The sequence below is a fragment of the Cucumis sativus genome, chromosome 1, assembly GCF_000004075.3.
Source record: "Cucumis sativus cultivar 9930 chromosome 1, Cucumber_9930_V3, whole genome shotgun sequence".
NCBI lineage: Eukaryota > Viridiplantae > Streptophyta > Magnoliopsida > Cucurbitales > Cucurbitaceae > Cucumis > Cucumis sativus.
In genome coordinates this window covers 25,964,422-25,979,000 of record NC_026655.2, presented here as the reverse complement: position 1 = coordinate 25,979,000, position 14,579 = coordinate 25,964,422, and the positions used below count along the sequence as shown (strand labels likewise).

Genomic DNA, 14,579 nt, shown 5'->3' with positions numbered 1-14,579 from the left:
CAAAGTATTTGCAAATCTTTTTATATATTTACGTTCCAAAAATGTTACATTTTTACTCTTAGTTTATTTCATCTATAAGATTTAGGAGCTGTTTGGTCAAAGGATTATCACTATTGGGTTATGGTTATGGTAACCAAACTCTTGTTTGGAGGAAGAGTTATCATACCATTGTTTTAGGTTTATCATAACCCCTCTTCCCTCCTTCTAGTAAACTTTTTTACTTGCCCGTAATCCTACATTTTTAACTCTCCATAGTTTTATTATTTTATTATTTTTAAAAATTACTCTTTTATTTATGAAACATTGTTTGTTTTTAATTAATTTAATAATCTTAAAAGAATGTTACTTTTAATTTATTTTATTTACAAAATTAATTTTAATTAAATACTAATTATGATTATGATTAGTTTACACATTTAGCCCTCAAATTTAACTCTCTATTTTAATTTTATTGTTTCATGTTTATTTATTTATTTTTATTTTTTATTCGTTTCTCACCTTTCAAATATTTTATCTAAATTATTTCTGATAAATTTAATTTAAATAATTTTTTTAAAATGTATTTTATTAAATTTATAAAAACTTCCAAACAAATCAAATCTAATTTAATGTTAAATTAAATAATTTTTAAATCCTTAAATAACCTAAAAATGTATAACAAATATTTTTTTTGAAAGTATTTAAACTTTAAATGTATAAGAATTGAGATTTTATTTAAGATTTATTTGAATTAAATTTTGAATTTAAATTTTTTACCAATGATTTATATAAATTTTTAAATATTTTTAAATGTCATGTTTTCTTTAATTAATATGTTGGAAGACTGATTGAATTAAAAGTTTAGGTTTGAGTAAAATAGTGAAACTTAATTAAATTTTTTTAAAATTAACTAGTATATTTTACCACTTTCATGAAAAAAATGAGTATTTAGAAAGAAAACTCCTTACACCTAGGATTGAAACAAAACTCAAACATTGCAACATTTCGAACTTAAAATCTAAATTGAAACCAAATTATAAACTTTACTAAAAATGTAATATTTTGAAACTTACCTAACTAAATGTAATTTTCATTTTTGACCATTTACTTAAAAACAACGTCCAAAAATTAATTATAAAAAGAAAAACTTTCTTGAAACTATTTCAAATAGCAAAATTGTTACAAATTTTTACAAAATATAACAAAATTTTGATTCATTTTGTTATAATTGAAAATGATGAAAAATGAAACATTTTTAATTATGGCATAACGAATCACCAAATTTTCAAAATATAGCAAAAAATTTTAAAATTTATCAATAATATAGGTAGATTTTTACTAGTTTCTACCTTGCCATTAATAGACATCGATAGAAGTCCGTGTCTATTATTGATATAATTTAAGAATATGATATGTTTTGGAAATATTTTTTACAATCTTACCATTTACTCTTTAAAAACAATCCTATTATTTATTTTTAATATTTATACGTTTATCAAAGTTTGAAGAGTTGAATTAATAGTTACTAAAGAGTTCATTGAAGGTCTAATTTTCAAATTTAAGAAAAGAGTAGGTCAAAAATAAAAAACTACAACTTCATAGTCAAAATCGGTCCAAGTCATTGTCATTCACATTTCAGCTCAGCTTCACAGTCTCCAAAGCTTCTCCCAAGCTCTCCATTCCATTCTTCAATTCCACTCGAAACCATCTCTTTGCTCCTCACTGCATTTGATGGTGAGTTCAGATTGAATTTCTTTGCCAACATTTTTCTTTTGATTTCAATGATTTTCCCATTTCGCATTTTGTAACTTCGTTGACCATGGCTTCTGCAGGCGCCCAAACCTGTTACCAGTCACCTTCTCAACTCTTCCTTCCCAACTGGGGTCTCAATGATCGCCTCTATGGCCTCATTGTTGCCGCTTCCTCTTCTATGTAAGTTCGATCGGAATTTTCGCTTTTTAGCTTAATGAAATCTGGGTTATGTTAGTTTTTCAGTGTCAAATGATGAATTTGCATTCCTTTTCGTTTTATTCAAGTTGATCAGAGTCTGTATGCTTTTACTATTTACTTTCTGGCGTTTTTTTCTGCCTTAATTCCCTTTGATTACTGTGATACCAATTAGAAGATAACCCATTGTTTGGTTTGGGAGGAGATTATATGCAACTTTATTCATTCGATCAAATATCATCCTCATTTTCGTTTTTTTCACACGTTTTTGTGTTACTACATTAAGAATTGATTGAAGAGATGTTGGAGTGTGGTCGAAGTACCACGTTGGCTAGAACAAGGATGATATATGGTATGTAAGTGAAGAGAACTATTTTCAATGGCACGAGGTCTTTTGGGTGAAACAAAAAACATGTCGAGAGTTGTGCCCAAAATGGATGAAGAGATACATTGGAAAGACTGCCACAATGTAATTAATATTATTAGGGCATGAAGATTCAAATCTATATTTAATGGTTATTAAGAGGCAGGATTGAAAAATCTTTTCACTGTGCTACCATTGATGAAAATGGAAAGCCACGAGAGATTGGATACGAGTGTGTTGCAAAGCCCCAAGCTCTTTTCTAGGAGGCTCCATGTTTTTAATGAAACTTAGGGTGGAACTCGTTTTCATAATTCAAATCTGTGTTCTACCTTCCAGCAAAAGAGGGTCAACTTGACCATCAGTAAAGAAGAGTCCTCTGTACGCTTGTTCAATAGAAGTCCTCCAGTTATAGGAGCATTCCACCTTTAATATTGAGCAAGGGGGTTAATCCAAAACTCTAGGAAGGTTGACTCTTGGACAGGTCCTTTGTTCATTGTTGAGGATATTTTCTTTCACCTGTTACTTGGTCTAGAAGTAGTGAAGTTGCTCTCTGTCCTGAATTTCTTCTCGCAATATTTTTCAAAATTTTATTTGAAAAGAAAAATGAAGAAATTTGTTCTAGTTTTCTTCAAATATTTTTTTACCTAATTCCACCTGTTCATTTTTTTTCATCCTGTATTGAAATGCTCGGGAAAATGCATAATGGTAAGGAGTCATTGATAATGGTGGTGTTAAATTTTTTCTCTCCTTTTGTTGTAAATGAGACCATTTGACTATGTTATGCATCAGCTTCCACCATTGTAGTTGGTGGACCTCCTGCCATTGAAAGGGTTTGGATATCCTACATTTCTGAATCTCCTATACTTGACATGGACTGTGATTGGAACAATGAGTGAACAATCATTTCTTCTTTGACTGAAGGAAAGTAATCAGTAATATGGACAACAATGTTCTTTCTAGTAGTAGATTTAAAAGGTAGCTTGAAGATCTGAAGTTTCTATTTTTTGTCATCCTTGACTTAAAGGTTGTGACAGGATGCTAGAACGAATGTAATTGCAACAATGAAAACACAGATGTTTCGATTGTAGGCTATGGTTATAATCTGTCTCTGTTTAGATGATGATTCGTGTCATGGAAAACTATTGATAAATTCAGTTTGAAGTTTGATTAGATCAAATTTTAATGCAATCATCTAATGCAATGGCTATTTTCAGACGTCATGTGAGTGTCATTTCAATAGATAAAATCCAACTTTCATCTTCTCATGGAAAGGGTCATGCTAACCACAGTGAATATCATTTGCAGCTATGAAGAGACGTCTTCTAGAAAAATCCGTAGTCTGGCCAAGGGACTTACTGGAGGAGCAGCTACCTTTGTCTTCTTGGTATGGATCTCTCTGTAAATTTCTCTTATCATATCAGATTTTCTCACCGGTGAAATGTTCGTGTTTGCCCATTGACTTCTGTGCAATGAATGTTAAAACAGATATGAATTAATTTGGTTCCATAACTAATTAACTAATGGGCAAATTTGACAGGATAGTGTTAGGTATTGAAATAACTGAAGATAGTTCATGTTGTTAGGTTTTAACTCTTGTTTGATGTAAAGGCTTCTTGATTTAGCATCGTCAAGTATGTGTCATTTTCGCAAAATTGTTCTCTTTACAAGCAAGTAATTGTATTGCTTAAGCAAATAATTTTTCTTTTTCTCTTATATTACCTTCATTACTTGAAATTCACATCCGGAAATATTTATGTCCTTTTCAAATTTTCAAAATTTTATGATTTCTTGTTTAATAATGATTTCGTGATTACTTTTTGGTTTCTAAAATTTCACTTGTCTATTTCTTTTGAGGAGGAAGTTTTAAAATTTTTAAGGAAAACGGTGGATTAGTTGCAACATGAGAAAAGTTATCAGTAAATAAGCCTAGTTTTTAAAAATTAGTTACAAAGTTTTATGATTTGCAAGCTTAACTTCCCTACGTATATGATTGTTGAATTTACATAATTGGTAAAGTTAAGCAAGTACTTTCTTTAGGAGGGGGCATCCTCTTCCTCGACATTAGGTTGTTGCCTTATCCTTTTTGTGAAATATGCTTTCAAAATTCTTATTTTTAGAAAAAGATAGTTACAAAATTGTTATAAGAAATATTCTTAGATAAATATAGCACTCTTAAAATTATCTCCTTGACATCCTTATCATATCCTTTTATCCAAAAATATTATAAAAAATAGAATAAAATTTAAAAATAGCTCAGTCAAACCCAATACAAGCTTGTACATCTGGCATATAATAAAAAGAAGTTGAAAAAAGAAAGCGAAGAAGAACAATGCTAGACTGAACCAAAATTATCTTTCTAATATATTACAGAACACAATTTGACTCTATATACATAACTAATCTTTTTAGACTTTGAATTAAAACTTGATTATTTATATGCATCAGACTAAAATTGTAAGTCCGGTGGATATTCCTTAAATTTGCATATTGTTTTATTACAAGGAGTTATAAGTGTGTTCACATACTTGCATTTTTTTTGGAAGACAAACCAACATTGTTATATGTAGGCACGCGCACACACACATGTACGCATGTATGATAATAAAAATTAAAAGAAAAAAAATTAAAACTCTTACCAGTATTCTTATAATTAAAAAAAGACACAAATTTGTATATAGGTATGAATCCTAATTACGTTTAAAATTCAGGGATTAGTTATCTAATCCAAAATTTAGATGCTGTTGAATAAATCCTTAAACAATGCCAAAATGTTTGGCTTGAAAATAGGACAGAGGTAGAGGCAGAGGCAGAGGCAGAGGCAGTTTTCTAAAAGTAGTCGATGACATTGTCCTTTTCTTTTGTCTCTTTGTTATAAATGCTTATAAAAAGCACCTTGCTCTTGCAGCGGAACTCACCATTCCTTCAGTGGTCTTGCATCTGCCTCTCACATTCTCTATCTGCCCATTTTAAACAAGGGCAAGGGAGGGGTAGAAAGAAGAATAAGAAATCCATGCGCTCGCTTCTGTTGCCTCTCACTGAAAACATATATTATCTCTGCACGAGAGCGAGCTAAAAACAAGTTGCTGTTGAGGACCAGAGGGGCTGGCTTGCAAAATTTTCAGAATGCCAAAGACTGTGCTGCTGTTTTTGTGTCTGCTTACGTGGGTTTGTTCTACAATAGGCTCTGTGACTTATGACCATAAAGCCATCATCATTAATGGTCAGAGAAGAATTTTGATTTCTGGCTCTATTCATTACCCAAGAAGCACACCCCAGGTTTAGATACATCCACGGTGAATCGCTGGTGCTTTATATTTATCTCTTTCTAAAACTTTTTCTTGGGTTTTTGTGGTGGTTGTAGATGTGGCCGGACCTCATACAGAAGGCTAAAGATGGAGGGTTGGATATTATAGAGACATATGTTTTCTGGAATGGCCATGAACCTTCTCCTGACAAGGTAGCATGGGAAAACATTTTGTCTTTGCTTTCTGAATTTTTTTGTTTTAGTATTTTTGATATTTTGATGTGCAAATGTACAGTATTACTTTGAGGAAAGATACGACTTGGTGAGGTTTATAAAGCTGGTGCAGCAAGCAGGCTTATATGTTCATCTCCGGATCGGTCCGTATGTCTGTGCAGAATGGAACTATGGGTAAAATAAATTGATACTACCAGAATCTTATCTTATATAAAAATTATTTTCATGTGGCTCTGTTCTGATTTCCCCCCCCCCATTTTTAATGTCAATAATTCAGTGGATTTCCTCTTTGGCTAAAGTTTGTTCCTGGCATTGCCTTTAGGACAGACAATGCACCTTTCAAGGTTAGAAAATGCTGAAATGTCCATGGACTCTCCCAAAGCCAATAATTTTATGGCCCATTTACTCTTAAAAAACTGATCTAATTTTCTTTAATAAAGGCGGCTATGCAAAAATTCGTTATTAAGATTGTGGATATGATGAAGTGGGAGAAGTTATTTCACACCCAGGGAGGACCCATTATTTTGTCTCAGGTAACTTCCAAACATGTGAAGAAAAATCTTTGCTCATATTCAGAATGGGTTTCCTGCATATTTATCATTCAATAAAAACACATTAACAGTGATACACTTTACATTGTTTGTCTCAATGTTTGGCATGACAGATTGAGAATGAATATGGACCAGTAGAATGGGAAATAGGTGCCCCAGGGAAATCTTATACCAAATGGGCTGCTCAAATGGCGGTAGGTCTTAAAACTGGAGTCCCATGGGTGATGTGCAAGCAAGAGGATGCTCCTGACCCTTTGGTAAGCCATTCTAATCTCTTTCTGTTGTGGATTTATTTTCCTTTTGCGGATGTCTCTTCACTGAGGAACATGTATTGGGGTTGTTTCTGACTCGTTCAAACTATTGATGGAATGAAAGAGACTAGAAAAAAAAAATTGATACCGTTCTCTTTTAAGTTCCCGAGCTTGCTTGTTTGTTTTTTGTTTCCCTTAAATGTGAACCTCATTCTTTGTGGGATTTCAATGTTAACGACTTCACTTTCTTTGCTTTGCTCGTTTCAATTGGTGGATTTTCCTTTTATACACTTGGACCCATACTTGTCTTTTTTTATATGTTTCTCTTGCTTATTTCAATCACTGTGTGAATTTGTCATTTTTTGTATCTCTCAATGTCTTAAATCCTTTGAAGGCGAAAAGGAAATACAATCTTCCTTTTTCCCCTATTTCTATTCTTTTTGGGAATTCTTTGAAGTTTTGACTTTGTCTCTAGATCAGTTAAAATCCTATGGATTCTTCAGCATAAATGCTTGTCTTCTTTTTTAAGTATAATTTTTATTTTATTGAACTAAACCAGTAGAATTGTGGATCTTGTAGATAAACTTTCTTTGTCATTTTCTATATTCTCCCTCTTAAAACTTTTGTCTTCATGGTGGTTATGTCTCTCAGATTGACACCTGCAATGGGTTTTACTGCGAAAATTTCAAACCAAACCAGATTTATAAACCCAAAATATGGACAGAAAACTGGAGCGGTTGGTATGTGATTTATCCTCTGTATTGGCTAAAGTCCGAGAAAAAAGAAATTGACTTTTGAGGGATTAGATCACTTGCATGTCACCAGAGGTCCTTTAGAATTGACATTCTTCTCATTTGTGTAATATTCAAGGTACACTGCATTTGGTGGTCCAACTCCTTACAGACCACCTGAAGATGTGGCCTTTTCAGTCGCAAGATTCATACAGAATGGTGGTTCTCTCGTCAATTATTATATGGTAATGAGCTATTGAGTGTTCAGTAAAGGTTAACTGATGAATGGAATTATCTCACATCTGTAAATCTGTTAAAATTTTCTCATATGGCAGTACCATGGAGGAACTAACTTTGGCCGAACATCTGGTCTTTTCGTTACCACTAGCTACGACTTTGATGCTCCAATAGATGAATATGGTATGCTTTAGAAATACTGAAATAGGAGCTTCTAAAAATAGGTTATTAGATGCTTCTATTACTCTGATAATTTTTTGTGGTTTTGACAGGCCTATTAAGGGAACCGAAATGGGGACATCTAAGAGATTTGCACAAAGCCATCAAGTTGTGCGAACCTGCTTTAGTATCAGCAGATCCTACCAGTACATGGCTTGGGAAAAATCAAGAGGTGGGTTTTGAAAGAATATCTATGAACAATTGCATTTTTCTTTGAAAGACAGTCTAATTTGATTTTTTCAATGATTATTGAAGGCTCGTGTCTTCAAGTCAAGTTCAGGGGCATGTGCTGCTTTCCTAGCAAATTATGATACATCAGCTTTTGTAAGGGTCAACTTTTGGAATCACCCATACGATCTACCACCATGGTCGATCAGCATCCTTCCTGATTGCAAAACTGTGACTTTCAACACTGCAAGAGTAAGGCGAGATCCAAAATTATTTATTCCAAATCTTCTTATGGTTATATGGTTGTCGAGAATTACGTATTGCGTCTGAAAATGATTGTTAAAGAAACAAAATGATAAAACATAAGCTTATGGAACCTTTGAAATTCTTAATAAGCCAAAGTGGCATTATTTGGATACCTTTTCTATTTTGGAAAGATGAAGTTTGATGCAAGGGATCTTTACAGATTGGGGTTAAAAGTTACGAGGCAAAAATGACGCCAATTAGTTCATTTTGGTGGCTTTCGTACAAAGAAGAACCTGCTTCTGCTTATGCTCAGGATACAACAACCAAGGATGGGTTAGTGGAGCAAGTAAGCGTCACCTGGGACACAACAGATTATTTGTGGTACATGACAGAGTAAGTCCTCTATACTTAACGAATTTTCACCATCTTTTGAGCATAAAATGTTGTTATATCTTACTCTGTCCCACGTTTATCTTTCTTAGTATAAGGATTGATTCGACTGAAGGCTTTCTAAAGAGCGGACAATGGCCCCTTCTCACAGTCAATTCGGCAGGCCATATTTTGCATGTTTTCATAAATGGCCAACTATCTGGTACATTTAAACACACACATTTTTAACTTAAAGAACTTCCGAGCATTAGCTAAATGATTCTAAGATCGTAGCAATATTATTTTCTGAATGTAGGAAGTGTATATGGGAGTTTGGAGGATCCCAGAATAACTTTCAGTAAATATGTTAATCTAAAGCAAGGAGTTAACAAGCTTTCCATGCTGAGTGTTACTGTCGGTCTTCCGGTTAGTTTCTTTGTTACTATATTTCTTATTATTGATTTCCGGTTAGTTTCTATGTTACCATATTTCTTATTATTGATTATGTAATCGACTTACCTTTTCATTTGTTTTATGTCAGAATGTTGGCCTGCATTTTGATACTTGGAATGCTGGAGTTTTAGGCCCTGTCACGTTGAAGGGTCTGAACGAGGGCACTCGAGACATGTCTAAATATAAATGGTCTTACAAGGTACATTACCAAATCGATGTACCGGAGCTTTCACTTTCTGTTTTTTCTTTTCTGTATTCTTGAAAAACAGTAGTAATGCTTTTAGAAGCTACAGAATCTCAATTACAATGTTCCTGAGCAGGTTGGTTTGAAAGGAGAAATCTTGAATCTTTATTCTGTTAAAGGAAGTAATTCTGTGCAATGGATGAAAGGCTCATTTCAAAAGCAACCCCTCACATGGTACAAGGTGAGCGAATTTCAAACTAACATCCTTTATTTTCTACATCTTTTTTTATTGTGAAAACTTCACCTGTGGAATCCGCAGACCACTTTCAATACCCCGGCTGGTAATGAACCATTGGCTTTAGACATGAGCAGCATGAGTAAAGGTCAAATATGGGTTAACGGTCGGAGCATTGGCCGCTATTTTCCTGGATATATTGCAAGGGGCAAGTGTAACAAATGCAGTTATACTGGATTCTTTACTGAGAAGAAATGCTTGTGGAACTGTGGTGGACCCTCTCAGAAATGGTAAGTCAAATCGCTCTAAAGCATATCCTTAATCATTGAAGGTTTACTTTTAAAGTTTTACATTCAATTATCATTTTTACCATTTTAAATTCATTCCTAACTAAGCATGCCCTCAAAGTTTTTTCTCTAGCTATCACCATTGATAAACATTTCAAAATCTCAGGTATCACATTCCCCGCGATTGGTTAAGTCCAAATGGCAACTTATTGATAATTTTGGAAGAAATTGGTGGGAATCCTCAAGGGATTTCTTTGGTTAAGAGGACTGCATTCTGATGGTGATATTATCACGAAGCTTTCTATTGAGAGGCTGCCTTGCAACTAATGATGGAATCTATACTAAATGTACACACAGTGATGAAGTTTGTTAATATACATAGAAATATATGATATTCTTGGGTCAAAGCTTTGATCTGTTTAATTTGGAGGTCTATGACTTTATGTAAATATATTTTTTATACGATTATATAATTTTGAATACAATAAAGTAACATTTTAATACATTTATTCTTGAAGTATGATTTTAGTATTACGTAGCTTCTATATGCCTCACTTAGTGGCTATTTTGGTCTTTTGGGGTTGATTAATTAATTTAGATCAATGATAAAGTGGAATTATAAAATTAATTTAAAAAACCTAAAGACAAAAATAGCTGAAATTGAGTTAAATGCATTATTTACGTAACATTTTAAGAATTCAGTGACCCAAACAAATACATAAAAGATTGAAAGAAAAACTAAAAGGAAGGTTTATTTTTCTCATTTTCTTCCTCTTGCTACACTCAAAACAACTTAATTTTTTATTTACTATTATTTATTTCTATGGATTGCTTGGAAAGTTTGTAGACCAATTACAACCATTAAAAGTATAAATAATTGAATTTGAAATTAATTAAAAAAATTGACATGTGTTCTAAATTAAAATTAAAAATGTAAATTGACCAATTTTGATAATGACATGTATTTTCATCGTAATGATTGGATTAAGTTAATTATTAAGTTCAATTGTAAAAAAAAAAAAACTTAATTGAGTCTAAATATTACTCAGATGCACGTGGTTGAACTCATGAGTTTAATCCATAGACCAACCTTGCTCAAACCCATAAAGTCACTAAAGTTGATCGTTCTCGAAGATTGGAAATTTTTTAGTCCAGAAGTTCTAGAGATAATTCATTCAAGAGTTAGAAGACTCTCTAACTCCTAAAGTTGATCGTTCTCGAAGATTGAACCTCCTATGAAGATACAAGCTTTCTTTCAAGACCTTAACTTCGCTCGAAGATTGAAGTTCATTTAATTACAAACTTTCTTTCAAGACTTAAACTTCAAAAACTTTACGTGCTTCGCTTTCTTAAATTAAGCGTAAACATCCAATCGAAAAAGAATCATAGCATCAAATTCTAAAGATCGAACCACATAACATCGAATCAATAAAAATACATCAACATTAATTCAACTCCACAAATACAACATCAACACTAGTTCAACTTTACAAAATAAATTTCTTCGAAAATCTAGTACGAACACTGTAACGTAGAAGTTTAAGATCAATTTATTCACAAAATAGTGTAAGAATCTAATAATTAGCGGGTGTATATATTAAATGAAACCTAAACTCAACATCGTTGTAACATTCGTACACCAACAAATCAAATAATTAAAGCTAAACCAAAAACTTACAAACTTAAATTATATAAACACCTAATTTAAGTTTATGTTGTTAATTAGTTATATAATATGTTGTTAATTAGTTAAAATCAATATGTATATATATCAAAGTTTGGTTGGATTGAAGTTGAGCTATTAGGGTTTGCTTTGAAATTATTGGATGGGCTAAGAGAGAGTTTTTCTTTTCCAAATTGTGTGGTCACTTTATTATCTTAAAAACTCATAACAAAATTGCAAAATATTACAAACCACTTGTTATTCTATGACAATCTTAGCATCTTAATCATTATTGTACTATTAGCTTCATATTATCCATTTTATAATCAAAGTTGTATTGAATATTCCAAAGTTATAATAAATTCCTTCAACTTCACTATTTCACGAATATTAAATCATAAGATTTGTATCAATTTAAACTTTTAACTTTCAAAATTGTATCAAATTTAAACTCAAACTAATAATTGTATCAATTTAGACCTTAAATTTTGTTTCGATCTAAACTATCTATTATACATGTTTTATTTAGACACACGTATGAAATTTGAGAGGTTTAAATTGATCTATGTATGTAAGTTTAAGGTTTAAATTGATGCATTTATGAAAGTTTAAGATTTAAATTGATATAAACCTAAAGTTAAGGGGTTTATATTGATATAATTATTAGTTTAGAGTTTAAAATTCATATATATTAATTGATATTTGTTTCAAATCAAGTATATTTCGAGAGAAATTATAATTTCAAATAGAAATTGAGATTTAAATTGATTGGTGATCAATTTTTTTTTTTTTTTTTGTATAAAATCATAAGAAGTTATAATTCAAATATATTTTTTAAACAAGAGAAAAAGATTGAGAGATATTTCTTCATAATTTACCTATGAATGAAAAAAAAGAGTTTGTTGAATATGAAAGGGATAAATTTTAGAAATGAAATTGCTTACCTACTTTTGAATATCTTACTTCTAAATATTATATTATTATTAAGTGGACCTCCACTATTATATATATATATATATATATATATATATATATATATATATATATATATATATATATATATATATATATATATATATATATATATATATATATATATATATATATATATTGTTATGTTTTTTCCTTTCTTTTTCCAAACAAAAAAACAAAAACTATTGGTTTGAAATTAAAGAGAAATTGTAAAGATTTTGGAATGGATTTTGCTGTCTTTTATTTTTTTTTATTTTAAGAAAAAAAAAGATGGAAATTTCTAATGTAACCATAATTTTTTTTAATTTATGTTTTTCTAATTTGTAAATAATTATTAACTTATATTTTTGAGTTGATAACTTTCCAACCCAACCGGTAAAATAGAGGTTGAGTTGAGTTGAATTTAGGGTTGTATTATTGGATTGACTAACTTTGCGTAACACCCTTTCATGGGATCCTTTAACAAAATATTACTAACTTTACTTTTATTAAATAAATAAGAATTGGGTAGAATTGGATTTTTCAACTCCCAACATAGAAAATTTTAATTCAACCCAACTCACATTCTAAATTAACTCAATCCGACCCATATAATATGAGTTGGTAATCGAAATTATCTGGTTATTCGAGTAGGACTTGCACTCCGTACGTGACTTTATATAGTTAAATTTTGAAACTCGCTTTATTAACTGTTTTCAAAATTTTAAGTTGGTTTTGAAAATCTTAATTTTTGTTTTAAAGACTGAAAAGATATTATTTGATAAATTTAAATTTTAAAAACTAAAAGCTAAAAGCAAAATGATTATCAAGGTTAAAATAAAGATATTTATGTCGATTAAAATACAATGTTAGTATCAAAGGTTAACTTTTATGGAAATAGATTAAATAAAATTAATAAATGTTATGCAACCATAGATAAAAATGATAAACATATAACAAAACACAACAATAAACAAAGTAATGGAGACTAAATCTAAATTATCAAAATAGTATTTTAATCAATAGTCTAATTTATATCATAATATCCACATATATATATATATATGCTATCTGTTCTAGCCCTAGCTAGGCTTTTTGTATTCCACACCTAAAACTTTGAATTTGAAAGTTTTGTTTTTTTCTTTTTAATCTTAATTTTAATTTCTTTAAAAATAATTTATTTTTGTACGAGATACATTCTCGAGTGATTAATTTAAAAAATAGAGTGTTTAGAAACAATTTTCACAAAAATAAATTTCTTGAATTTTGAAGGGAGCTGACAAACATAATTACCACTAAACTGACTACAAATATCAAGTAATAATTGGTTTTGTTTATACATATTATATAAAGACAATAAAGTTGAGGGGACTCGAGCCCCTGTGCCTATACTAAATTCGTCTGTACCTATAAACATATTATAATAAAATATTTACAACAATTAACATAAGTATCATACTACTTTAATCGAAGTCAAAATGAACCTAGTTCAACTAACTTAATTCATTCATTGAATCTAAAATTTTATTATATTTTAGAAATTTTACCATAATTTTCTTTTAAAATACACTTATTCAAAGAAAAGAAGTATGACTTAAAAACATCTTATTTTCATCGGTCTAATTTCTTTTCTTTTCTTTCACACCAAATGAAAAGCATAATTTGAAAAATTGTTTGAAATTGAAAAGAAAAAGAGGAGAATATTCTGTGTAATTTCGTGTTCCATAGAATTTGAAGAGAAATTGATTTATTATCTACAAGTAAATGTGAAGGGAAGATTCATATTATAACTAACATTTAATAATTATGATGTAAATCTCCTGCACTATGTTTATGTCAAATCTCAATCTTTCTTTTTCTTTTAAATTGGTAACATCAAACTATGAGTTTGAAAAGCCATTGTCCACCAAAAGTTGGTGTAACCAAAATGTAATTATAGAGGAAAGAAACCTCATCAGAAATAGAAAAAAAGAAATATATATTAACATTTCATGTAAAAAACAATATAAAATTTATTATAAAAGAATAAAATTTAGATATGATTATTTTTCAAAAAAGAAAAAAGTATTATTTAAGGCTAGAGAGATTTTATTTTAATTTTATGGTTCTACTAACAAAATATCAAAATTATTTTACGAGCATGCACTTACAAAAGATGTTAATCCTTTAAATTTACGAATATATCGATAAATATTTTAATAAGCTTCATTCAACTTTATGTAAGAAGAAAAACAAAAAAGAAATTGATTTCAACTTAGTTATTAGA

At 30.3% G+C, this 14,579-nt stretch overlaps 1 protein-coding gene across 1 annotated transcript; it reads left to right on the top strand.

Annotated features, from left to right (window-relative positions):
- The first annotated feature begins 1,564 nt into the window (after positions 1-1,564).
- Positions 1,565-10,204, top strand: LOC105436334 (beta-galactosidase-like). Its single transcript, XM_031883015.1, has 21 exons — positions 1,565-1,713; positions 1,812-1,911; positions 3,596-3,674; positions 5,196-5,566; positions 5,652-5,747; positions 5,830-5,942; positions 6,046-6,112; positions 6,209-6,301; positions 6,433-6,576; positions 7,222-7,310; positions 7,441-7,546; positions 7,637-7,721; positions 7,811-7,929; positions 8,013-8,177; positions 8,392-8,564; positions 8,654-8,763; positions 8,857-8,966; positions 9,082-9,192; positions 9,314-9,418; positions 9,497-9,702; positions 9,866-10,204. Exons 4-21 carry the CDS (start codon positions 5,414-5,416, stop codon positions 9,975-9,977), a joined length of 2,157 nt encoding a protein of 718 aa, XP_031738875.1. The 5' UTR covers positions 1,565-1,713; positions 1,812-1,911; positions 3,596-3,674; positions 5,196-5,413; the 3' UTR covers positions 9,978-10,204.
- The last annotated feature ends 4,375 nt before the right edge of the window (positions 10,205-14,579 follow it).